This window comes from Oncorhynchus keta, chromosome 12, assembly GCF_023373465.1.
Source record: "Oncorhynchus keta strain PuntledgeMale-10-30-2019 chromosome 12, Oket_V2, whole genome shotgun sequence".
Classification (NCBI taxonomy): domain Eukaryota; kingdom Metazoa; phylum Chordata; class Actinopteri; order Salmoniformes; family Salmonidae; genus Oncorhynchus; species Oncorhynchus keta.
The window spans coordinates 52,949,964-52,976,104 of record NC_068432.1 but is presented as its reverse complement, the minus strand read 5'-3'; the positions used below and the strand labels follow the sequence as shown (position 1 = coordinate 52,976,104).

At 52.2% G+C, this 26,141-nt stretch overlaps 1 protein-coding gene and 1 long non-coding RNA gene across 4 annotated transcripts in view; one reads left to right on the top strand and one right to left on the bottom strand.

The window, feature by feature from the left end:
• mbd2 (methyl-CpG binding domain protein 2) overlaps positions 1-26,141 on the bottom strand; it is a 136,142-nt gene that overhangs the window by 72,664 nt on the left and 37,337 nt on the right. For both annotated transcript variants that reach the window (XM_052458624.1, XM_052458623.1), the window contains exons 2-3: positions 21,637-21,799; positions 1,372-1,509 (exon numbers count right to left, since the gene is read on the bottom strand). In XM_052458624.1, the coding sequence (XP_052314584.1) occupies positions 1,372-1,509; positions 21,637-21,799 (301 nt within the window). The remainder of the gene's footprint in view (positions 1-1,371; positions 1,510-21,636; positions 21,800-26,141) is intronic.
• On the top strand, positions 14,308-15,636 carry LOC127906469 (uncharacterized). 2 transcript variants are annotated; one of them, XR_008061465.1, is made up of 3 exons: positions 14,308-14,853; positions 14,903-14,951; positions 15,543-15,636. It is a non-coding gene; the product is annotated as an uncharacterized LOC127906469 (long non-coding RNA). The 2 variants fall into 2 exon arrangements; XR_008061464.1 differs by lacking the exon at positions 15,543-15,636 and adding an exon at positions 15,002-15,042.

Below are 26,141 nucleotides of genomic sequence, written 5' to 3'. Positions count from 1 at the left end.
GTACTCTGAGAGTCTACTGTCTAGTAGGATAACACCACCTGTACTCTGAGAGTCTACCGTCTAGTAGGATAACACCACCTGTACTCTGATAGTCTACTGTCTAGTAGGATAACACCACCTGTACTCTGAGAGTCTACTGTCTAGTAGGATAACACCACCTGTACTCTGAGAGTCTACTGTCTAGTAGGATAACACCACCTGTACTCTGAGAGTCTACTGTCTAGTAGGATAACACCACCTGTACTCTGAGAGTATTCTGTCTAGTAGGATAACACCACCTGTACTCTGAGAGTCTACTGTCTAGTAGGATAACACCACCTGTACTCTGAGAGTCTACTGTCTAGTAGGATAACACCACCTGTACTCTGAGAGTCTACTGTCTAGTAGGATAACACAACCTGTACTCTGAGAGTCTACTGTCTAGTAGGATAACACCACCTGTACTCTGAGAGTCTACTGTCTAGTAGGATAACACCACCTGTACTCTGAGAGTCTACCGTCTATGCTGAGCCGTGCTGCTCTAACACAGTAAGCAGCTACAGCACTACATCTGTGGTCCTTCAGCAGTCCCTAGTGGTCGTTGCCAGACATGACACCCTGGTTCAGTTACAACAACAGAACGGGTTTCGGTGGCCCTACCGTGGCGTACTTAACTAACAGACGTTGTGGCTGGCCTGCACAGAGCCCACGAGACAGTGAGAGGCTGTGATGCTGGTGTCTGGAGCCTGAACAAGGTCAAACCAGTTCAGACCAGTTCAAAACTGATCCTAGTCATATGTTTGTCATTTTAAACCAGATTAGTATGAAACTGGGTGGACCTTTTACTCCTCTCCATGATGATAGCCTGCGACCGCTCATCCTTTTGGCTGTATAATGAATCTCATAATCAATCCCTCGTTCTGGGCAGTAACCAGACAGTAACAAGCAAGTGTGTGTGTGTGTGTGTGTGTGTGTGTGTGTGTGTGTGTGTGTGTGTGTGTGTGTGTGTGTGTGTGTGTGTGTGTGTGTGTGTGTGTGTGTGTGTGTGTGTGTGTGTGTGTGTGTGTGTGTGTCAGTCAGTGTGTGAGTCAGTGTGTGAGTCAGTGTGTGTGTGCCTGTGTGAGTCAGTGTGTGTGTGTGTGCCTGTGTGAGTCAGTGTGTGTGTGTGCGTGTGTGCGTGAGTCAGTGTGTGTGCCTGTGTGAGTCAGTGTGTGTGTGTGCCTGTGTGAGTGTGCGTGTGTGAGTCAGTGTGTGTGTTTGTGCGTGTGTGCGTGTGTGTGTGAGTCAGTGTGTGTGTGTGTGTGAGTCAGTGTGTGTGTGTGCGTGTGTGAGTCAGTGTGTGTGTGTGCGTGTGTGAATCAGTGTGTGCGTGTGTGTGTGTGTGTGTCTCACCTGTCTGGGCTGCTCTGTGGCTCTCTGCAGGTCTGTCTTCACCTTGTTGCTGGGGTGGTTCACCACTTTGGTGACGGGCTGCTTAAAGATGGAGGCTGTCTGTCTGATAGGAAGTGCTGTGTTCAGGTCTGGTTTACCCTGAAAGGAGAGGACAGAGAGACAGGCTTGATTAAACAATAGGAGAGAGGTAGAGAGACAGTCAGAGGACAGGAGAGAGGGACAGTCAGAGGAGAGAGGAGAGGGACAGTCAGAGGAGAAGAGAAAGGAGAGAGGGACAGTCAGAGGAGAATAGAGAGGGACAGTCAGAGGAGAGGAACAGTCAGAGGAGAGGAACAGTCAGAGGAGAGGAACAGTCAGAGGAGAGGAACAGTCAGAGGAGAGGAACAGTCAGAGGAGAGGAGAGAGGGACAGTCAGAGGAGAGAGGAGAGAGGGACAGTCAGAGGAGAAGAGAAAGGAGAGAGGGACAGTCAGAGGAGAGGAACAGTCAGAGGAGAGGAACAGTCAGAGGAGAGGGACAGTCAGAGGAGAGGCACAGTCAGAGGAGAGGAGAGAGAGGGACAGTCAGAGGAGAGAGGGACAGTCAGAGGAGAGAGGAGAGAGGGACAGTCAGAGGAGAGGAACAGTCAGAGGAGAGGAGAGAGGGACAGTCAGAGGAGAAGAGAAAGGAGAGAGGGACAGTCAGAGGAGAGGAACAGTCAGAGGAGAGAGGGACAATCAGAGGAGAGGAGAGAGGGACAGACAGAGGAGAGGAGAGAGGGACAGTCAGAGGAGAGGAGAGAGGGACAGTCAGAGGAGAGGAGAGAGGGACAGTCAGAGGAGAGGAGAGAGGGACAGTCAGAGGAGAGGAGAGAGGGACAGTCAGAGGAGAGGAGAGAGGAACAGTCAGAGGAGAGGAGAGAGGGACAGTCAGAGGAGAGGAGAGAGGGACAGTCAGAGGAGAGAGGAGAGAGGAACAGTCAGAGGAGAAGAGAGAGGGACAGTCAGAGGAGAGGAGAGAGGGACAGTCAGAGGAGAGAGGAGAGAGGAACAGTCAGAGGAGAAGAGAGAGGGACAGTCAGAGGAGAGGAGAGAGGGACAGTCAGAGGAGAGAGGAGAGAGGAACAGTCAGAGGAGAGGAGAGAGGGACAGTCAGAGGAGAGGAGAGAGGGACAGTCAGAGGAGAGAGGAGAGAGGAACAGTCAGAGGAGAAGAGAGAGGGACAGTCAGAGGAGAGGAGAGAGGGACAGTCAGAGGAGAGGAGAGAGGAACAGTCAGAGGAGAGGAGAGAGGGACAGTCAGAGGAGAGGAGAGAGGGACAGTCAGAGGAGAGGAGAGAGGGACAGTCAGAGGAGAGAGGGACAGTCAGAGGAGAGGAGAGAGGGACAGTCAGAGGAGAGAGGGACAGTCAGAGGATAGGAGAGAGGGACAGTCAGAGGAGAGAGGAGAGAGGGACAGTCAGAGGAGAGGAACAGTCAGAGGAGAGGAGAGAGGGACAGTCAAAGGAGAGAGGAGAGAGGGACAGTCAGAGGAGAGGAACAGTCAGAGGAGAGGAGAGAGGGACAGTCAGAGGAGAGGAGAGAGGGACAGTCAGAGGAGAGGAACAGTCAGAGGAGAGGAGAGAGGGACAGTCAGAGGAGAGGAGAGAGGGACAGTCAGAGGAGAAAAGAGAGGGACAGTCAGAGGAGAGGAGAGAGGGACAGTCAGAGGAGAGGAGAGAGGGACAGTCAGAGGAGAGGAGAGAGGGACAGTCAGAGGAGAGGAGAGAGGGACAGTCAGAGGAGAGGAGAGAGGGACAGTCAGAGGAGAGGAGAGAGGGACAGTCAGAGGAGAGGAGAGAGGGACAGTCAGAAGAGAGGAGAGAGGGACAGTCAGAAGAGAGGAGAGAGGGACAGTCAGAGGAGAGGAGAGAGGAACAGTCAGAGGAGAGGAGAGAGGGACAATCAGAGGAGAAGAGAGAGGGACAGTCAGAGGAGAGGAGAGAGGGACAGTCAGAGGAGAGGAGAGAGGGACAGTCAGAGGAGAGGAGAGAGGGACAGTCAGAAGAGAGGAGAGAGGGACAGTCAGAAGAGAGTAGAGAGGGACAGTCAGAGGAGAGGAGAGAGGAACAGTCAGAGGAGAGGAGAGAGGGACAGTCAGAGGAGAGGAGAGAGGGACAGTCAGAGGAGAGAGGGACAGTCAGAGGAGAGGAGAGAGGGACAGTCAGAGGAGAGGAGAGAGGGACAGTCAGAGGAGAGAGGGACAGTCAGAGGAGAGAGGGACAATCAGAGGAGAGGAGAGAGGGACAGTCAGAGGAGAGGAGAGAGGGACAGTCAGAGGAGAGGAGAGAGGGACAGTCAGAGGAGAGGAGAGAGGGACAATCAGAGGAGAGGAGAGAGGGACAGTCAGAGGAGAGGAGAGAGGGACAGTCAGAGGAGAGGAGAGAGGGACAGTCAGAGGAGAGGAGAGAGGGACAGTCAGAGGAGAGGAGAGAGGGACAGTCAGAGGAGAGGAGAGAGGGACAGTCAGAGGAGAGAGGAGAGAGGGACAGTCAGAGGAGAGGAGAGAGGGACAGTCAGAGGAGAGGAGAGAGGGACAGTCAGAAACAACTAGTGACGCAGACAGACATTCAAAGTGAATGGTTGTTTGTGTTCGGCTGCTTAGCGAGGTGCTCTGCTGACATGTGCTGTGTTGAGCGACGGTTGAAGGGGTTAACTCTGATCTGTGGTTTGGCAGACTCACCAGGGGGAGGGGGGAGGGGGACTCCTCCCTAAACAGGACATGTGTAGAGCAGCAGAGCAGAGCGGGGCCAAACTTAAACCAAATGCCTGCACTACTCACTCAGCCGAGCGACACCGGCTCAGGGCCCTAGGCCTAACTGGAGAGAAGGATCTGTCTCTTAGTTAGCACATACTGAGTCCTCCGGAGGATCTGTGTACCAGCCAGGGCACACAGGATCCCTAGGAGGAGCTGCATACCAGAGCTCACCGACTGCCTACCAAGGCACATTAAATCCTAGAGGCAAGATTCATGCCAGCGCACATCGAGTCCCAGAGATCAGCTGCATATCAGGGCTTATGGAGTCTTAGGGAGGATACCAGGGCACACAGCCAGGGCAGAGTTGCATATCAGGGCACAGAGTCCCAAGGCGGAGCTGCATATCAGGGCACATAGTCCCAGGGTGGAGCTGCATATCAGGGCACGGAGTCCCAGGGCGGAGCTGCATATCAGGGCACAGAGTCCCAGGGAGGAGCTGCATATCAGGGCACAGAGTCCCAGGGAGGAGGCAGTCCTCAGGGCACAGAGTCCCAGGGAGGAGCTGCATATCAGGGCACAGAGTCCCAGGGAGGAGCTGCATATCAGGGCACAGAGTCCCAGGGAGGAGCTGCATATCAGGGCACAGAGTCCCAGGGAGGAGCTGCATATCAGGGCACAGAGTCCCAGGGAGGAGCTGCATATCAGGGCACAGAGTCCTAGGGAGGAGCTGCATATCAGGGCACAGAGTCCCAGGGAGGAGCTGCATATCAGGGCACAGAGTCCCAGGGAGAAGCTGCATATCAGGGCACAGAGTCCCAGGGAGAAGCTGCATATCAGGGCACAGAGTCCCAGGGAGGAGCTGCATATCAGGGCACAGAGTCCCAGGGACGTGGCAGTCCTCAGGACACAGAGTCCCAGGGAAGAGGCATGAGCAACACTGTGATGGTGGCACACACTCAATTACAGACCAAGCACAACACCAAGCCAACTGCTCCATATGCAAAACACCCACTACAACACCAAGCCAACTGCTCCAGCCACTACAACACCAAGCCAACTGCTCCACCCACTACAACACCAAGCCAACTGCTCCACCCACTACAACACCAAGCCAACTGCTCCATATGCAAAACACCCACTACAACACCAAGCCAACTGCTCCACCCACTACAACACCAAGCCAACTGCTCCATATGCAAAACACCCACTACAACACCAAGCCAACTGCTCCACCCACTACAACACCAAGCCAACTGCTCCACCCACTACAACACCAAGCCAACTGCTCCACCCACTACAACACCAAGCCAACTGCTCCACCCACTACAACACCAAGCCAACTGCTCCACCCACTACAACACCAAGCCAACTGCTCCACCCACTACAACACCAAGCCAACTGCACCACCCACTACAACACCAAGCCAACTGCTCCACTACCAACATACAGTGGGGCAAAAAAGTATTTAGTCAGCCACCAATTGTGCAAGTTCTCCCACTTAAAAAGATGAGAGAGATGCCTGTAATTTTCATCATAGGTACATCATAGGTACACTTCAACTATGACAGACAAGGTGTATTTTGGTGCCTTACGGCCGTGGCGGTCACTGGATTTCATCAGCCGTTGATTGTCAAGCGAATAACTGCCGGTCTCATGGTAACTGGCCGTTAATTAACATAAACACATTTAGCATCTCCTGGCTTCCACATCTAGGCTACAAGACACTGATGCAGACCTTTGGAACGTCTACATTTTAAAAAGTCTAATAAATCCATGTAATATAGCCTCCACCTTCACAGTAAATCCATGTAATATAGCCTCCACCTTCACAGTAAATCCATGTAATATAGCCTCCACCTTCACAGTAAATCCATGTAATATAGCCTCCACCTTCACAATAAATCCATGTAATATAGCCTCCACCTTCACAATAAATCCATGTAATATAGCCTCCACCTTCACAATAAATCCATGTAATATAGCCTCCACCTTCACAATAAATCCATGTAATATAGCCTCCACCTTCACAATAAATCCATGTAATATAGCCTCCACCTTCACAATACATCCATGTAATATAGACTCCACCTTCACAGTAAATCCATGTAATATAGCCTCACCTTCACAATAAATCCATGTAATATAGCCTCCACCTTCACAATAAATCCATTTAATATAGCCTCCACCTTCACAATAAATCCATTTAATATAGCCTCCACCTTCACAATAAATCCATTTAATATAGCCTCCACCTTCACAATAAATCCATGTAATATAGCCTCCACCTTCACAATAAATCCATGTAATATAGCCTCCACCTTCACAATAAATCCATGTAATATAGCCTCCACCTTCACAGTAAATCCATGTAATATAGCCTCCACCTTCACAGTAAATCCATGTAATATAGCCTCCACCTTCACAATAAATCCATGTAATATAGCCTCCACCTTCACAATAAATCCATGTAATATAGCCTCCACCTTCACAGTAAATCCATGTAATATAGTCTACACCTTCACAATAAATGAATGATTTATTTTAGACAGGTCTAAAGAAACATGATATGAAGAAAATGTAGTTTATATTAGAAGAACAGAATAGCATCCTCTGAGTTGTTCTTATGTTAGGTCCTGATCTCACTATGCCATATGGCTGTGGGCTCAACTCGTTCATTTGAAAGTCGTGACCTCTAGCCGGCAAACACAACACAGGACATCGTGTCACGGGTGTCTAATCCAAAAACACATCTTTTGACCCATGAGTAAAAAATAATATGTTCATTGTGTAGATAATCCTCCAAGAACATGGTCACCAACCGGTCGTTTCTTGATCGGCTGGTGGATCTTCAAGGCGTTCCTAGTTTCCTAGTTTCCTAGTTTCCTAGTTTCCTAGTTTCCTAGTTTCCTAGTTGTTCACCGAACATTTCTGCAGAAAAGATAACGTGTTGAGCTGTTGGTGAACTTGATTCAGAAGGTCTGCACACCGGGGTGGACAACACCGTCTACCAGGCAGCCTGCACACCGGGGTGGACAACACCGTCTACCAGGCAGCCTGCACACCGGGGTGGACAACACCGTCTACCAGGCAGCCTGCACACCGGGGTGGACAACACCGTCTACCAGGCAGCCTGCACACCGGGCTGGACAACACCGTCTACCAGGCAGCCTGCATACCGGGGTGGACAACACCGTCTACCAGGCAGCCTGCACACCGGGGCGGACAACACCGTCTACCAGGCGGCCTGCACACCGGGTGGACAACACCGTCTACCAGGCAGCCTGCATACCGGGGTGGACAACACCGTCTACCAGGCAGCCTGCACACCGGGCGGACAAAACCGTCTACCAGGCGGCCTGCACACCGGGCGGACAACACCGTCTACCAGGCAGCCTGCACACCGGGCGGACAACACCGTCTACCAGGCAGCCTGCACACCGGGCGGACAACACCGTCTACCAGGCGGCCTGCACACCGGGCGGACAACACCGTCTACCAGGCAGCCTGCACACCGGGGAGGACAACACCGTCTACCAGGCAGCCTGCACACCGGGGGGACAACACCGTCTACCAGGCAGCCTGCACACCGGGGCGGACAACACCGTCTACCAGGCGGCCTGCACACCGGGGCGGACAACACCGTCTACCAGGCGGCCTGCACACCGGGGAGGACAACACCGTCTACCAGGCGGCCTGCACACCGGGGCGGACAACACCGTCTACCAGGCGGCCTGCACACCGGGGCGGACAACACCGTCTACCAGGCGGCCTGCACACCGGGGCGGACAACACCGTCTACCAGGCGGCCTGCACACCGGGGCGGACAACACCGTCTACCAGGCGGCCTGCACACCGGGGTGGACAACACCGTCTACCAGGCAGCCTGCACACCGGGGTGGACAACACCGTCTACCAGGCAGCCTGCACACCGGGGAGGACAACACCGTCTACCAGGCGGTCTGCACACCGGGGTGGACAACACCGTCTACCAGGCAGCCTGCACACCGGGGAGGACAACACCGTCTACCAGGCAGCCTGCAGGCAGCTACCAGGCAGCCTGCACACCGGGGCGGACAACACCGTCTACCAGGCAGCCTGCACACCGGGGCGGACAACACCGTCTACCAGGCAGCCTGCACACCGGGCGGACAACACCGTCTACCAGGCAGCCTGCACACCGGGGTGGACAACACCGTCTACCAGGCAGCCTGCACACCGGGCGGACAACACCGTGGCAGCCTGCACACCGGGGTGGACAACACCGGACCAGGCAGCCTGCACCGTCAACACCGTCTACCAGGCAGCCTGCACACCGGGCGGACAACACCGTCTACCAGGCAGCCTGCAACACCACCGTCTACCAGGCAGCCTGCACACCGGGTGGACAACACCGTCTACCAGGCAGCCTGCACACCGGGGTGGACAACACCGTCTACCAGGCAGCCTGCACACCGGGGCGGACAACACCGTCTACCAGGCAGCCTGCACACCGGGGCGGACAACACCGTCTACCAGGCAGCCTGCACACCGGGGTGGACAACACCGTCTACCAGGCAGCCTGCACACCGGGGCGGACAACACCGTCTACCAGGCAGTCTGCACACCGGGGTGGACAACACCGTCTACCAGGCAGCCTGCACACCGGGGTGGACAACACCGTCTACCAGGCAGCCTGCACACCGGGATGGACAACACCGTCTACCAGGCAGCCTGCACACCGGGGTGGACAACACCGTCTACCAGGCAGCCTGCACACCGGGGCGGACAACACCGTCTACCAGGCGGTCTGCACACCGGGGTGGACAACACCGTCTACCAGAAGGCCTGCACACCGGGTGGACAACACCGTCTACCAGGCGGCCTGCACACCGGGAGGACAACACCGTCTACCAGGCAGCCTGCACACCGGGGAGGACAACCCCGTCTACCAGGCAGCCTGCACACCGGGTGGACAACACCGTCTACCAGGCGGCCTGCACACCGGGTGGACAACACCGTCTACCAGGCGGCCTGCACACCGGGAGGACAACACCGTCTACCAGGCGGCCTGCACACCGGGGAGGACAACACCGTCTACCAGGCGGCCTGCACACCGGGGCGGACAACACCGTCTACCAGGCGGCCTGCACACCGGGCGGACAACACCGTCTACCAGAAGGTCTGCACACCGGGCGGACAACACCGTCTACCAGGCAGCCTGCACACCGGGCGGACAACACCGTCTACCAGGCAGCCTGCACACCGGGCGGACAACACCGTCTACCAGAAGGTCTGCACACCGGGCGGACAACACCGTCTACCAGAAGGTCTGCACACCGGGGGAGGACAACACCGTCTACCAGGCAGCCTGCACACCGGGGGAGGACAACACCGTCTACCAGGCAGCCTGCACACCGGGGGAGGACAACACCGTCTACCAGGCAGCCTGCACACCGGGAGGACAACACCGTCTACCAGGCGGCCTGCACACCGGGCGGACAACACCGTCTACCAGGCAGCCTGCACACCGGGCGGACAACACCGTCTACCAGGCGGCCTGCACACCGGGGCGGACAACACCGTCTACCAGGCAGCCTGCACACCGGGCGGACAACACCGTCTACCAGGCGGCCTGCACACCGGGCGGACAACACCGTCTACCAGGCAGCCTGCACACCGGGGCGGACAACACCGTCTACCAGGCAGCCTGCACACCGGGCAGACAACACCGTCTACCAGGCAGCCTGCACACCGGGCGGACAACACCGTCTACCAGGCGGCCTGCACACCGGGCGGACAACACCGTCTACCAGGCAGCCTGCACACCGGGCGGACAACACCGTCTACCAGGCGGCCTGCACACCGGGGCAGACAACACCGTCTACCAGGCGGCCTGCACACCGGGACGGACAACACCGTCTACCAGGCGGCCTGCACACCGGGCGGACAACACCGTCTACCAGGCGGCCTGCACACCGGGGTGGACAACACCGTCTACCAGGCAGCCTGCACACCGGGCGGACAACACCGTCTACCAGGCAGCCTGCACACCGGGGTGGACAACACCGTCTACCAGGCAGCCTGCACACCGGGACGGACAACACCGTCTACCAGGCAGCCTGCACACCGGGACGGACAACACCGTCTACCAGGCAGCCTGCACACCGGGACGGACAACACCGTCTACCAGGCGGCCTGCACACCGGGGCGGACAACACCGTCTACCAGAAGGCCTGCACACCGGGACGGACAACACCGTCTACCAGGCAGCCTGCACACCGGGGCGGACAACACCGTCTACCAGGCGGCCTGCACACCGGGGCGGACAACACCGTCTACCAGGCGGCCTGCACACCGGGGCGGACAACACCGTCTACCAGGCGGCCTGCACACCGGGGCGGACAACACCGTCTAACAGGCGGCCTGCACACCGGGGCGGACAACACCGTCTACCAGGCGGCCTGCACACCGGGGCGGACAACACCGTCTACCAGAAGGCCTGCACACCGGGGCGGACAACACCGTCTACCAGGCGGCCTGCACACCGGGGGAGGACAACACCGTCTACCAGAAGGCCTGCACACCGGGGAGGACAACACCGTCTACCAGGCGGCCTGCACACCGGGGCGGACAACACCGTCTACCAGAAGGCCTGCACACCGGGGCGGACAACACCGTCTACCAGGCGTCCTGCACACCGGGGCGGACAACACCGTCTAACAGGCGGCCTGCACACCGGGACGGACAACACCGTCTACCAGGCGGCCTGCACACCGGGGCGGACAACACCGTCTACCAGGCGGACCGGGAGATCGGGGGCTGAATCCTACTGCGCTGGCCAATCCGATAGCTCAAAATCAACATGCCTACAACTTCAATGACCCCACGGAAAAGTTTGATACTAGCCTGGGTGAGATTTGATCACTTTTAAAACAGTGACCAGAGAGAGACTGTCAGCGACGAGCTGCCGTTTTTTTCAGTGAGTTCATGTTTAAACTCAATCCTTTTTTTTAATTCAACACTATTACAAAACATAAAAACACACTTCTCCCTACTTCCACTTGAGCTGCAGCTGCAGTGAATGAGTAGCCAAGTGTATCGACAGGCCTGCGGTTTTATTATTAGCAGCTCGTCCTGTCTATTTTAATATCAAGAAATAATCTCACTTTCTCTGGTCATAGGAACAACATGAATTTGTGCCTGAGGCAGATGCGGTGCGACTCGAGTTTCGCCATCAGGTGGAAGATGGAGCCCCTTCTCTGTGGTCAGACTCACCGTAGGAAAGTAAGGAGAGAGGAGGGACCGTGAGAGAGCAGGGACCGTGAGAGAGCCCCTTCTCTGTGGTCAGACTCACCGTAGGAAAGTAAGGAGAGAGCAGGGACCGTGAGAGAGCAGGGACCGTGAGAGAGCCCCTTCTCTGTGGTCAGACTCACCGTAGGAAAGTAAGGAGAGAGCAGGGACCGTGAGAGAGCAGGGACCGTGAGAGAGCCCCTTCTCTGTGGTCAGACTCACCGTAGGAAAGTAAGGAGAGAGCAGGGACCGTGAGAGAGCAGGGACCGTGAGAGAGCCCCTTCTCTGTGGTCAGACTCACCGTAGGAAAGTAAGGAGAGAGCAGGGACCGTGAGAGAGCAGGGACCGTGAGAGAGCCCCTTCTCTGTGGTCAGACTCACCGTAGGAAAGTAAGGAGAGAGCAGGGACCGTGAGAGAGCGGGGACCGTGAGAGAGCGGGGACCGTGAGAGAGCCCCTTCTCTGTGGTCAGACTCACCGTAGGAAAGTAAGGAGAGAGCAGGGACCGTGAGAGAGCAGGGACCGTGAGAGAGCCCTTCTCTGTGGTCAGACTCACCGTAGGAAAGTAAGGAGAGAGCAGGGACCGTGAGAGAGCGGGGACCGTGAGAGAGCGGGGACCGTGAGAGAGCCCCTTATCTGTGGTCAGACTCACCGTAGGAAAGTAAGGAGAGAGCAGGGACCGTGAGATAGCAGGGACCGTGAGAGAGAGGCCCTTATCTGTGGTCAGACTCACCGTAGGAAAGTAAGGAGAGAGCAGGGACCGTGAGAGAGAGGCCCTTCTCTGTGGTCAGACTCACCGTAGGAAAGTAACGAGAGAGCAGGGACCGTGAGAGAGTGGGGACCGTGAGAGAGCCCCTTCTCTGTGGTCAGACTCACCGTAGGAAAGTAAGGAGAGAGCAGGGACCGTGAGAGAGCAGGGACCGTGAGAGAGCCCCTTCTCTGTGGTCAGACTCACCGTAGGAAAGTAAGGAGAGAGCAGGGACCGTGAGAGAGCAGGGACCGTGAGAGAGCCCCTTCTCTGTGGTCAGACTCACCGTAGGAAAGTAAGGAGAGAGCAGGGACCGTGAGAGAGCAGGGACCGTGAGAGAGCCCCTTCTCTGTGGTCAGACTCACCGTAGGAAAGTAAGGAGAGAGCAGGGACCGTGAGAGAGCGGGGACCGTGAGAGAGCGGGGACCGTGAGAGAGCCCCTTCTCTGTGGTCAGACTCACCGTAGGAAAGTAAGGAGAGAGCAGGGACCGTGAGAGAGCGGGGACCGTGAGATAGCAGGGACCGTGAGAGAGCCCCTTCTCTGTGGTCAGACTCACCGTAGGAAAGTAAGGAGAGAGCAAGGACCGTGAGAGAGCGGGGACCGTGAGAGAGCGGGGACCGTGAGAGAGCAGGGACCGTGAGAGAGAGGCCCTTATCTGTGGTCAGACTCACCGTAGGAAAGTAACGAGAGAGCGGGGACCGTGAGAGAGTGGGGACCGTGAGAGAGTGGGGACCGTGAGAGAGCGGGGACCGTGAGAGAGCGGGGACCGTGAGAGAGTGGGGACCGTGAGAGAGCGGGACAGTGAGAGAGTGGGGACCGAGAGAGAGCGGGGACCGTGAGAGAGCGGGACAGTGAGAGAGTGGGGACCGTGAGAGAGCGGGGACCGTGAGAGAGTGGGGACAGTGAGAGAGCGGGGACAGTGAGAGAGCGGGACAGTGAGAGAGTGGGGACCGTGAGAGAGCGGGGACCGTGAGAGAGTGGGGACAGTGAGAGAGCGGGGACCGTGAGAGAGCGGGACTGTGAGAGTGCGGGGACCGTGAGAGAGTGGGGACCGTGAGAGATGGACCCTCTGCTGTACCTCTCCCCTCTACTGAGACTAATGTCGCGTTTAAGACAACGGGGAACTCGGGAATCTCCGACTTCCAACTTCAGTGCGTTCAAGACAACCCGGGAAAAACGGAATTCCAAGTCGGAAACTCTGGCTCTAGAGCTCTGACTGTCCGACCTGAAGATCACCGACGCCATGATTTGACCTTGTTTCACCCCCCAAGTTAACAGTTGTCTTGAAAGCATCATGAACATCAGATCCAGTCCAGTCAAATAAAAAAGCTAATTATTTACATTTATGTTCAGCTGTGCCTCGCTACACCAACTGGTGTATTTTGTTATCAAAGCTCTCGAGTTCTGAAATATAATATGGTTTGAGAAGAACAATATTGGCAGGCCAGGCGTATCGCCAACATGCTGTGATTATGTATTAAGCCTACTGCACAAACCTCATTCCTACAGAACCGTTTTTTATAAGGTTAAATGTTACATTATTTAAGTCAAGTTTAAAGAAACAATTTGAACGGTAGATCTCAGCTTTGCTTTTTGACTGAGAAAGTGATCTTGACTCAGAAATGGTTGGTGACCACTGATCTGAAGAACACAATGGTCCTAAACCTCATGTCTCTATCATAATCTGTTCAAATCAAATCAAATTTATTTATATAGCCCTTCGTACATCAGCTGATATCTCAAAGTGCTGTACAGAAACCCAGCCTAAAACCCCCAAACAGCAAGCAATGCAGGTGTAGAAGCACGGTGGCTAGGAAAAACTCCCTAGAAAGGCCAAAACCTAGGAAGAAACCTAGAGAGGAACCAGGCTATGTGGGGTGGCCAGTCCTCTTCTGGCTGTGCCGGTTCAAAAGCTATTGTAGTTTATTTTTACCCTTGTAGGATGGACAGAATCAGGGTGACTAAATCAATGGAGGCCAGAGAAAGACAACAAAAAAAAGTGGTCAAAAATCTAGTAAATAGCGTCGCATCAGCTAGGCTGGGTTCTGTGCAAGAATCAAGGCTACTGGATAGCTGACAGACTGACTTTCCTGTTGAACTCATCTTGCTTCTTGAGGTCTAAATCAGACCCTGATTAGAGGGGAATCAACCACCTGGTGTCCCAGGTCTAAATCAGACCCTGATTAGAGGGGAATCAACCACCTGGTGTCCCAGGTCTAAATCAGACCCTGATTAGAGGGGAATCACCCACCTGGTGTCCCAGGTCTAAATCAGACCCTGATTAGAGGGGAATCACCCACCTGGTGTCCCAGGTCTAAATCAGTCCCTGATTAGAGGGGAATCACCCACCTGGTGTCCCAGGTCTAAATCAGTCCCTGATTAGAGGGGAATCACCCACCTGGTGTCCCAGGTCTAAATCAGTCCCTGATTAGAGGGGAATCACCCACCTGGTGTCCCAGGTCTAAATCAGTCCCTGATTAGAGGGGAATCACCCACCTGGTGTCCCAGGTCTAAATCAGACCCTGATTAGAGGGGAATCACCCACCTGGTGTCCCAGGTCTAAATCAGTCCCTGATTAGAGGGGAATCACCCACCTGGTGTCCCAGGTCTAAATCAGTCCCTGATTAGAGGGGAATCACCCACCTGGTGTCCCAGGTCTAAATCAGTCCCTGATTAGAGGGGAATCACCCACCTGGTGTCCCAGGTCTAAATCAGTCCCTGATTAGAGGGGAATCACCCACCTGGTGTCCCAGGTCTAAATCAGACCCTGATTAGAGGGGAATCACCCACCTGGTGTCCCAGGTCTAAATCAGTCCCTGATTAGAGGGGAATCACCCACCTGGTGTCCCAGGTCTAAATCAGACCCTGATTAGAGGGGGAATCAACCACCTGGTGTCCCAGGTCTAAATCAGTCCCTGATTAGAGGGGAATCACCCACCTGGTGTCCCAGGTCTAAATCAGACCCTGATTAGAGGGGAATCAACCACCTGGTGTCCCAGGTCTAAATCAGACCCTGATTAGAGGGGAATCACCCACCTGGTGTCCCAGGTCTAAATCAGTCCCTGATTAGAGGGGAATCACCCACCTGGTGTCCCAGGTCTAAATCAGACCCTGATTAGAGGGGAATCACCCACCTGGTGTCCCAGGTCTAAATCAGTCCCTGATTAGAGGGGAATCAACCACCTGGTGTCCCAGGTCTAAATCAGACCCTGATTAGAGGGGAATCACCCACCTGGTGTCCCAGGTCTATATCAGTCTCTGATTAGAGGGGAATCAACCACCTGGTGTCCCAGGTATAAATCAGTCCCTGATTAGAGGGGGAATCACCCACCTGGTGTCTCAGGTCTAAATCAGTCCCTGACTAGAGGGGAATCACCCACCTGGTGTCCCATGTCTAAATCAGTCCCTGATTAGAGGGGGAATCACCCACCTGGTGTCCCAGGTCTAAATCAGTCCCTGATTAGAGGGGAATCACCCACCTGGTGTCCCAGGTCTAAATCAGTCCCTGATTAGAGGGGAATCAACCACCTGGTGTCCCAGGTCTAAATCAGTCCCTGACTAGAACACACACGAGGAAGGAGTACTCTCCTCTCCAGCTCTGGGTCAGTGCACTCTCCCCAACGTACTGACTGTATGGTGGGTGGGATATTAGATGTGTACTGACTGTACGGTGGATGGGGTACTAGATGTGTACTGACTGACTGGCAGGTGGATGGGGTACTAGATGTGTACTGACTGACTGTATGGTGGATGGGGTACTAGATGTGTACTGACTGACTGTACGGTGGATGGGGTACTAGATGTGTACTGACTGTACGGTGGATGGGGTACTAGATATGTACTGACTGACTGTATGTTGAACACTGTATGGTGGATGGGGTACTAGATGTGTACTGACAATGTACGGTGGATGGGGTACTAGATGTGTACTGACTGACTGTATGTTGAACACTGTACGGTGGATGGGGTACTAGATGTGTACTGACAATGTACGGTGGATGGGGTACTAGATGTGTACTGACTGACTGTACGGTGGATGGGGTACTAGATGTGTACTGACTGACTGTATAGTGGATGGGGTACTAGATGTGTACTGACTGTACGGTGGATGGGGTACTAGATGTGTACTGACTGACTGGCAGGTGGATGGGGTACTAGATGTGTACTGACTGACTGGCAGGTGGATGGGGTACTAGATGTGTACTGACTGACTGTATGGTGGATGGGGTACTAGATGTGTACTGACTGACTGTACGGTGGATGGGGTACTAGATGTGTACTGACTGACTGTACGGTGGATGGGGTACTAGATGTGTACTGACTGACTGTACGGTGGATGGGGTACTAGATGTGTACTGACTGACTGTATGTTGAACACTGTACGGTGGATGGGGTACTAGATGTGTACTGACTGACTGTATGTTGAACACTGTACGGTGGATGGGGTACTAGATGTGTACTGACTGACTGTACGGTGGATGGGGTACTAGATGTGTACTGACTGACTGTACGGTGGATGGGGTACTAGATGTGTACTGACTGACTGTATGGTGGATGGGGTACTAGATGTGTACTGACTGACTGTACGGTGGATGGGGTACTAGATGTGTACTGACTGACTGTACGGTGGATGGGGTACTAGATGTGTACTGACTGACTGTACGGTGGATGGGGTACTAGATGTGTACTGACTGACTGTACGGTGGATGGGGTACTAGATGTGTACTGACTGACTGTATGGTGGATGGGGTACTAGATGTGTACTGACTGACTGTACGGTGGATGGGGTACTAGATGTGTACTGACTGACTGTACGGTGGATGGGGTACTAGATGTGTACTGACTGACTGTACGGTGGATGGGGTACTAGATGTGTACTGACTGACTGTACGGTGGATGGGGTACTAGATGTGTACTGACTGACTGTACGGTGGATGGGGTACTAGATGTGTACTGACTGACTGTACGGTGGATGGGGTACTAGATGTGTACTGACTGACTGTACGGTGGATGGGGTACTAGATGTGTACTGACTGACTGTATGGTGGATGGGGTACTAGATGTGTACTGACTGACTGGCAGGTGAGGGGAGAGCCACCAGTAGAGCCTCTGTCTGTATGACCTCTGACCTACAAATAACCCAGCCGAAAACATAGAAACGTAATTACTAGTATGGATTCCCATCGATTCTCTTTCTATGCACTACACAACTAGAACAGACATCCCTGGATATCACACACATCCACCCACCCACCCAACCCTGGGTCGCCCGTCTTTTCAGTTCGCTGCAGCTAGCGACTGGAACGAGCTGCAACAAACACTCAAACTGGGCAGTTTAATCGTGCAGTTCAATCTCTTCATTCAAAGACTCAATCATGGAGCTGTCACTCTGACTGACAGTTGTGGCTGCTTCACGTGATATATTGTTGTCTCTACCTTCTTACCCTTTGTGCTGTTGTCTCTACCTTCTTACCCTTTGTGCTGTTGTCTCTACCTTCTTACCCTTTGTGCTGTTGTCTCTACCTTCTTACCCTTTGTGCTGTTGTCTCTACCTTCTTACCCTTTGTGCTGTTGTCTCTACCTTCTTACCCTTTGTGCTGTTGTCTCTACCTTCTTACCCTTTGTGCTGTTGTCTCTACCTTCTTACCCTTTGTGCTGTTGTCTCTACCTTCTTACCCTTTGTGCTGTTGTCTCTACCTTCTTACCCTTTGTGCTGTTGTCTCTACCTTCTTACCCTTTGTGCTGTTGTCTCTACCTTCTTACCCTTTGTGCTGTTGTCTCTACCTTCTTACCCTTTGTGCTGTTGTCTCTACCTTCTTACCCTTTGTGCTGTTGTCTCTACCTTCTTACCCTTTGTGCTGTTGTCTCTACCTTCTTACCCTTTGTGCTGTTGTCTCTACCTTCTTACCCTTTGTGCTGTTGTCTCTACCTTCTTACCCTTTGTGCTGTTGTCTCTACCTTCTTACCCTTTGTGCTGTTGTCTCTACCTTCTTACCCTTTGTGCTGTTGTCTCTACCTTCTTACCCTTTGTGCTGTTGTCTCTACCTTCTTACCCTTTGTGCTGTTGTCTCTACCTTCTTACCCTTTGTGCTGTTGTCTCTACCTTCTTACCCTTTGTGCTGTTGTCTCTACCTTCTTACCCTTTGTGCTGTTGTCTCTACCTTTTTACCCTTTGTGCTGTTGTCTGTGCTCAAAAATATGTGTACCCTTTTGCTACCATGTTGTGCTGCTGCCATGTTTTGTTGCTACCACGTTGTCATGTTGTGTTGGTCCCATGTTGTTGTCATGTTGTGTTGCTGCCATGTTGTGTTGCTACCATGTTGTTATCATGTTGTGCTGCTACATATGTTGTTGTCATGTTGTGTTGCTGCCATGTTGTGTTGCTACCATGTTGTTATCATGTTGTGCTGCTACCATGTTGTTATCATGTTGTGCTGCTACCATGTTGTTGTCATGTTGTGTTGCTGCCATGTTGTGTTGCTACCATGTTGTTATCATGTTGTGCTGCTACATATGTTGTTGTCATGTTGTGTTGCTGCCATGTTGTGTTGCTACCATGTTGTTATCATGTTGTGCTGCTACCATGTTGTTGTCATGTTGTGTTGTTGTCATGTTGTGTTGCTACCATGTTGTTGTCATGTTGTGTTGCTACCATGTTGTTGTCATGTTGTTCTGCTACCATGTTGTTGTCATGTTGTGTTGCTGCCATGTTGTGTTGCTACCATGTTGTTATCATGTTGTGCTGCTACCATGTTGTTGTCATGTTGTGTTGCTGCCATGTTGTGTTGCTACCATGTTGTTGTCATGTTGTGTTGCTACCATGTTGTTGTCATGTTGTGTTGTTGTCATGTTGTGCTGCTACCATGTTGTTGTCATGTTGTGTTGCTACCATGTTGTTGTCATGTTGTTCTGCTACCATGTTGTTGTCATGTTGTTCTGCTACCATGTTGTTGTCATGTTGTTCTGCTGCCATGTTGTGTTGCTACCATGTTGTTGTCATGTTGTGCTGCTACCATGTTGTTGTCATGTTGTGTTGCTACCATGTTGTTGTCATGTTGTGCTGCTACCATGTGGTTGTCATGTTGTGTTGCTGCCATGTTGTGTTGCTACCATGTTGTTGTCATGTTGTGCTGCTACCATGTTGTTGTCATGTTGTGTTGCTACCATGTTGTTGTCATGTTGTGCTGCTACCATGTGGTTGTCATGTTGTGTTGCTGCCATGTTGTGTTGCTACCATGTTGTTGTCATGTTGTGTTGCTACCATGTTGTTATCATGTTGTGCTGCTACCATGTGGTTGTCATGTTGTGTTGCTGCCATGTTGTGTTGCTACCATGTTGTTGTCATGTTGTGCTGCTACCATGTTGTTGTCATGTTGTGTTGCTACCATGTTGTTGTCATGTTGTGATGCTACCATGTTGTTGTCATGTTGTGATGCTACCATGTTGTTGTCATGTTGTGCTGCTACCATGTTGTTGTCATGTTGTGATGCTACCATGTTGTTGTCATGTTGTGATGCTACCATGTTGTTGTCATGTTGTGCTGCTACCATGTTGACTGACTGCCATGCTATGTTGTTAGGTCTCTCTTTATGTAGTGTTGTGGTGTCTCTCTTGTCGTGATGCGTATTTTGTCCTATATTTTTTATTATTATTATTATTTTTTTATCTCAGCCCCGCAGGAGACCTTTTCTCAGGTTGTCATTGTGAATAAGAATTTGTTCTTAACTGACTTGCCTAGTTAAATAAATACAAAAAACAGACTCAACTACAACAACAGATATACACAACAACTACTACAACAACAGATATACTCAACAACTACTACAACAGATATACTCAACAACTACTACAACAGATATACTCAACAACTACTACAACAGATATACTCAACAACTACTACAACAGATATACTCAACAACTACTACAACAGATATACTCAACAACTACTACAACAGATATACTCAACAACTACTACAACAGATATACTCAACAACTACTACAACAGATATACTCAACAACTACTACAACAGATATACTCAACAACTACTACAACAACAACAGATATACTCAACAACTACTACAACAGATATACTCAACAACTACTACAACAACAGATATACTCAACAACTACTACAACAACAGATATACTCAACAACTACTACAACAACAGATATACTCAACAACTACTACAACAGATATACTCAACAACTACTACGACAACAGATATACTCAACAACTACTACAACAACAGATATACACAACAACTACTACAACAACAGATATACTCAACAACTACTACAACAACAGATATACTCAACAACTACTACAACAACAGATATACTCAACAACTACTACGACAACAGATATACTCAACAACTACTACAACAACAACAAATATACTCAAGTACATTGTCTAGACATGAAAACTCCTGCTAGCACAGGGCTGAGACGAGACTGATCCACTGCTAACACAGGGCTGAGACTAGACTGATCCACTGCTAGCACAGGGCTGAGACGAGACTGATCCACTGCTAGCACAGGGCTGAGACGAGACTGATCCACTGCTAGCACAGGGCTGAGACTAGACTGATCCACTGCTAGCACAGGGCTGAGACTAGACTGATCCACTGCTAGCACAGGGCTGAGACTAGACAGATCCACTGCTAACACAGTGCTGAGACTAGACTGATCCACTGCTAACACAGGGCTGAGACTAGACTGATCCACTGCTAGCACAGGGCTGAGACTAGACTGATCCACTGCTAGCACAGGGCTGAGACTAGACAGATCCACTGCTAACACAGGGCTGAGACTAGACTGATCCACTGCTAGCACAGGGCTGAGACTAGACTGATCCACTGCTAACACAGGGCTGAGACTAGACTGATCCACTGCTAGCACAGGGCTGAGACTAGACTGATCCACTGCTAACACAGGGCTGAGACTAGACTGATCCACTGCTAGCACAGGGCTGAGACTAGACTGATCCACTGCTAACACAGGGCTGAGACTAGACTGATCCACTGCTAGCACGGGGCTGAGACTAGACTGATCCACTGCTAGCACGGGGCTGAGACTAGACTGATCCACTGCTAACACAGGGCTGAGACTAGACTGATCCACTGCTAACACAGGGCTGAGACTAGACTGATCCACTGCTAGCACAGGGCTGAGACTAGACTGATCCACTGCTAGCACAGGGCTGAGACTAGACTGATCCACTGCTAGCACAGGGCTGAGACTAGACTGATCCACTGCTAACACAGGGCTGAGACTAGACTGATCCACTGCTAGCACAGGGCTGAGACTTGTAAGGAACTGAGAATAATCTTCTGTAAAAAGAGACCTTGGTCTCATAATGACTCCCTGCTAAAATAAAGACTAAATAAATACCATTGGCCTTTGTTAGACTGTAGTGAGCAGCAGGACCCTGATGTGTAGCCGAGGAACCTGTGTGAGCAGCAGGACCCTGATGTGTAGCCGAGGAACCTGTGTGAGCAGCAGGACCCTGATGTGTAGCCGAGGTGAACCTGTACCTTGTTGATGGTGAGGTTCTCATTCCGTAGCCTCTGTTTGTTCTTCTGCAGCTTGCTGGGCATCATCATTTTGCCCGTTCGGAAGTCGAAACATCCCAGGTCTACCGTGTTGCCTAGGTAACGGGACAGCTGGGGTTTGCTCCGGAACTTCTTCCCTTTTGGACTGAGGGGGGGGGGGAGACAAACAACAACAACAACAAGAGCATTAGATCACAAATAACGACAGATCACAAACAACACGAAAAACAACAGCAGTAGATCATTGACAACAACAGCAAACCCAGCATGGCATCACAACCCAGCAACATAACCCTGGTCAAACCCAGCAACATAACCCTGGTCAAACCCAGCAACATAACCCTGGTCAAACCCCAGCAACATAACCCTGGTCAAACCCAGCAACATAACCCTGGTCAAACCCAGCAACATAACCCTGGTCAAACCCAGCAACATAACCCTGGTCAAACCCAGCAACATAACCCTGGTCAAACCCCAGCAACATAACCCTGGTCAAACCCCAGCAACATAACCCTGGTCAAACCCAGCAACATAACCCTGGTCAAACCCAGCAACATAACCCTGGTCAAACCCAGCCACATAACCCTGGTCAAACCCAGCCACATAACCCTGGTCAAACCCAGCAACATAACCCTGGTCAAACCCAGCAACATAACCCTGGTCAAACCCAGCAACATAACCCTGGTCAAACCCAGCATGGCATCACAACCCAGCAACATAACCCTGGTCAAACCCAGCAACATAACCCTGGTCAAACCCAGCCACATAACCCTGGTCAAACCCAGCCACATAACCCTGGTCAAACCCAGCCACATAACCCTGGTCAAACCCAGCAACATAACCCTGGTCAAACCCAGCAACATAACCCTGGTCAAACCCAGCAACATAACCCTGGTCAAACCCAGCAACATAACCCTGGTCAAACCCAGCAACATAACCCTGGTCAAACCCAGCAACATAACCCTGGTCAAACCCAGCAACATAACCCTGGTCAAACCCAGCCACATAACCCTGGTCAAACCCAGCCACATAACCCTGGTCAAACCCAGCAACATAACCCTGGTCAAACCCAGCAACATAACCCTGGTCAAACCCAGCAACATAACCCTGGTCAAACCCAGCATGGCATCACAACCCAGCAACATAACCCTGGTCAAACCCAGCAACATAACCCTGGTCAAACCCCAGCAACATAACCCTGGTCAAACCCAGCAACATAACCCTGGTCAAACCCAGCAACATAACCCTGGTCAAACCCCAGCAACATAACCCTGGTCAAACCCCAGCAACATAACCCTGGTCAAACCCCAGCAACATAACCCGGGTCAAACCCAGCAACATAACCCTGGCCAAACCCAGCAACATAACCCTGGTCAAACCCCAGCAACATAACCCTGGTCAAACCCCAGCAACATAACCCTGGTCAAACCCAGTCACATAACCCTGGTCAAACCCAGCCACATAACCCTGGTCAAACCCAGCAACATAACCCTGGTCAAACCCAGCAACATAACCCTGGTCAAACCCAGCAACATAACCCTGGTCAAAGCCAGCAACATAACCCTGGTCAAACCCCAGCAACATAACCCTGGTCAAACCCCAGCAACATAACCCTGGTCAAACCCAGCAACATAACCCTGGTCAAACCCAGCAACATAACCCTGGTCAAACGCAGCAACATAACCCTGGTCAACATAACCCTGGTCAAACCCAGCAACATAACCCTGGTCAAACCCAGCAACATAACCCTGGTCAAACCCAGCAACATAACCCTGGTCAAACCCAGCAACATAACCCTGGTCAAACCCAGCAACATAACCCTGGTCAAACCCAGCAACATAACCCTGGTCAAACCCAGCAACATAACCCTGGTCAAACCCAGCAACATAACCCTGGTCAAACCCAGCAACATAACCCTGGTCAAACCCAGCAACATAACCCTGGTCAAACCCCAGCAACATAACCCTGGTCAAACACCAGCAACATAACCCTGGTCAAACCCCAGCAACATAACCCTGGTCAAACCCAGCAACATAACCCTTGTCAAACCAGGCAACATAACCCAGCAACATAACCCTGGTCAAACCCAGCATGGCATCACAACCCAGCAACATAACCCTGGTCAAACCCCAGCAACATAACCCTGGTCAAACCCAGCAACATAACCCTGGTCAAACCCAGCAACATAACCCTGGTCAAACCCAGCAACATAACCCTGGTCAAACCCAGCAACATAACCCTGGTCAAACCCAGCAACATAACCCTGGTCAAACCCAGCATGGCATCACAACCCAGCAACATAACCCTGGTCAAACCCAGCAACATAACCCTGGTCAAACCCAGCAACATAACCCTGGTCAAACCCAGCAACATAACCCTGGTCAAACCCCAGCAACATAACCCTGGTCAAACCCAGCAACATAACCCTGGTCAAACCCAGCAACATAACCCTGGTCAAACCCAGCCACATAACCCTGGTCAAACCCAGCCACATAACCCTGGTCAAACCCAGCAACATAACCCTGGTCAAACCCAGCAACATAACCCTGGTCAAACCCAGCAACATAACCCTGGTCAAACCCAGCATGGCATCACAACCCAGCAACATAACCCTGGTCAAACCCAGCAACATAACCCTGGTCAAACCCAGCAACATAACCCTGGTCAAACCCCAGCAACATAACCCTGGTCAAACCCCAGCAACATAACCCTGGTCAAACCCAGCAACATAACCCTGGTCAAACCCAGCAACATAACCCTGGTCAAACCCAGCAACATAACCCTGGTCAAACCCCAGCAACATAACCCTGGTCAAACCCCAGCAACATAACCCTGGTCAAACCCAGTCACATAACCCTGGTCAAACCCAGCCACATAACCCTGGTCAAACCCAGCAACATAACCCTGGTCAAACCCAGCAACATAACCCTGGTCAAACCCAGCAACATAACCCTGGTCAAAGCCAGCAACATAACCCTGGTCAAACCCCAGCAACATAACCCTGGTCAAACCCCAGCAACATAACCCTGGTCAAACCCAGCAACATAACCCTGGTCAAACCCAGCAACATAACCCTGGTCAAACGCAGCAACATAACCCTGGTCAAACCCAGCAACATAACCCTGGTCAAACCCAGCAACATAACCCTGGTCAAACCCAGCAACATAACCCTGGTCAAACCCAGCAACATAACCCTGGTCAAACCCCAGCAACATAACCCTGGTCAAACCCAGCAACATAACCCTGGTCAAACCCAGCAACATAACCCTGGTCAAACCCAGCAACATAACCCTGGTCAAACCCAGCAACATAACCCTGGTCAAACCCCAGCAACATAACCCTGGTCAAACACCAGCAACATAACCCTGGTCAAACCCCAGCAACATAACCCTGGTCAAACCCAGCAACATAACCCTGGTCAAACCAGGCAACATAACCCAGCAACATAACCCTGGTCAAACCCAGCATGGCATCACAACCCAGCAACATAACCCTGGTCAAACCCCAGCAACATAACCCTGGTCAAACCCCAGCAACATAACCCTGGTCAAACCCCAGCAACATAACCCTGGTCAAACCCCAGCAACATAACCCTGGTCAAACCCAGCATGGCATCACCACCCAGCAACATAACCCTGGTCAAACCCCAGCAACATAACCCTGGTCAAACCCAGCAACATAACCCTGGTCAAACCCAGCAACATAACCCTGGTCAAACCCAGCAACATAACCCTGGTCAAACCCCAGCAACATAACCCTGGTCAAACCCAGCAACATAACCCTGGTCAAACCCAGCAACATAACCCTGGTCAAACCCAGCATGGCATCACAACCCAGCAACATAACCCTGGTCAAACCCAGCAACATAACCCTGGTCAAACCCAGCAACATAACCCTGGTCAAACCCAGCAACATAACCCTGGTCAAACCCCAGCAACATAACCCTGGTCAAACCCAGCAACATAACCCTGGTCAAACCCAGCAACATAACCCTGGTCAAACCCAGCCACATAACCCTGGTCAAACCCAGCCACATAACCCTGGTCAAACCCAGCAACATAACCCTGGTCAAACCCAGCAACATAACCCTGGTCAAACCCAGCAACATAACCCTGGTCAAACCCAGCATGGCATCACAACCCAGCAACATAACCCTGGTCAAACCCAGCAACATAACCCTGGTCAAACCCCAGCAACATAACCCTGGTCAAACCCCAGCAACATAACCCTGGTCAAACCCCAGCAACATAACCCTGGTCAAACCCCAGCAACATAACCCTGGTCAAACCCAGCAACATAACCCTGGTCAAACCCAGCAACATAACCCTGGTCAAACCCCAGCAACATAACCCTGGTCAAACCCCAGCAACATAACCCTGGTCAAACCCAGTCACATAACCCTGGTCAAACCCAGCCACATAACCCTGATCAAACCCAGCAACATAACCCTGGTCAAACCCAGCAACATAACCCTGGTCAAACCCAGC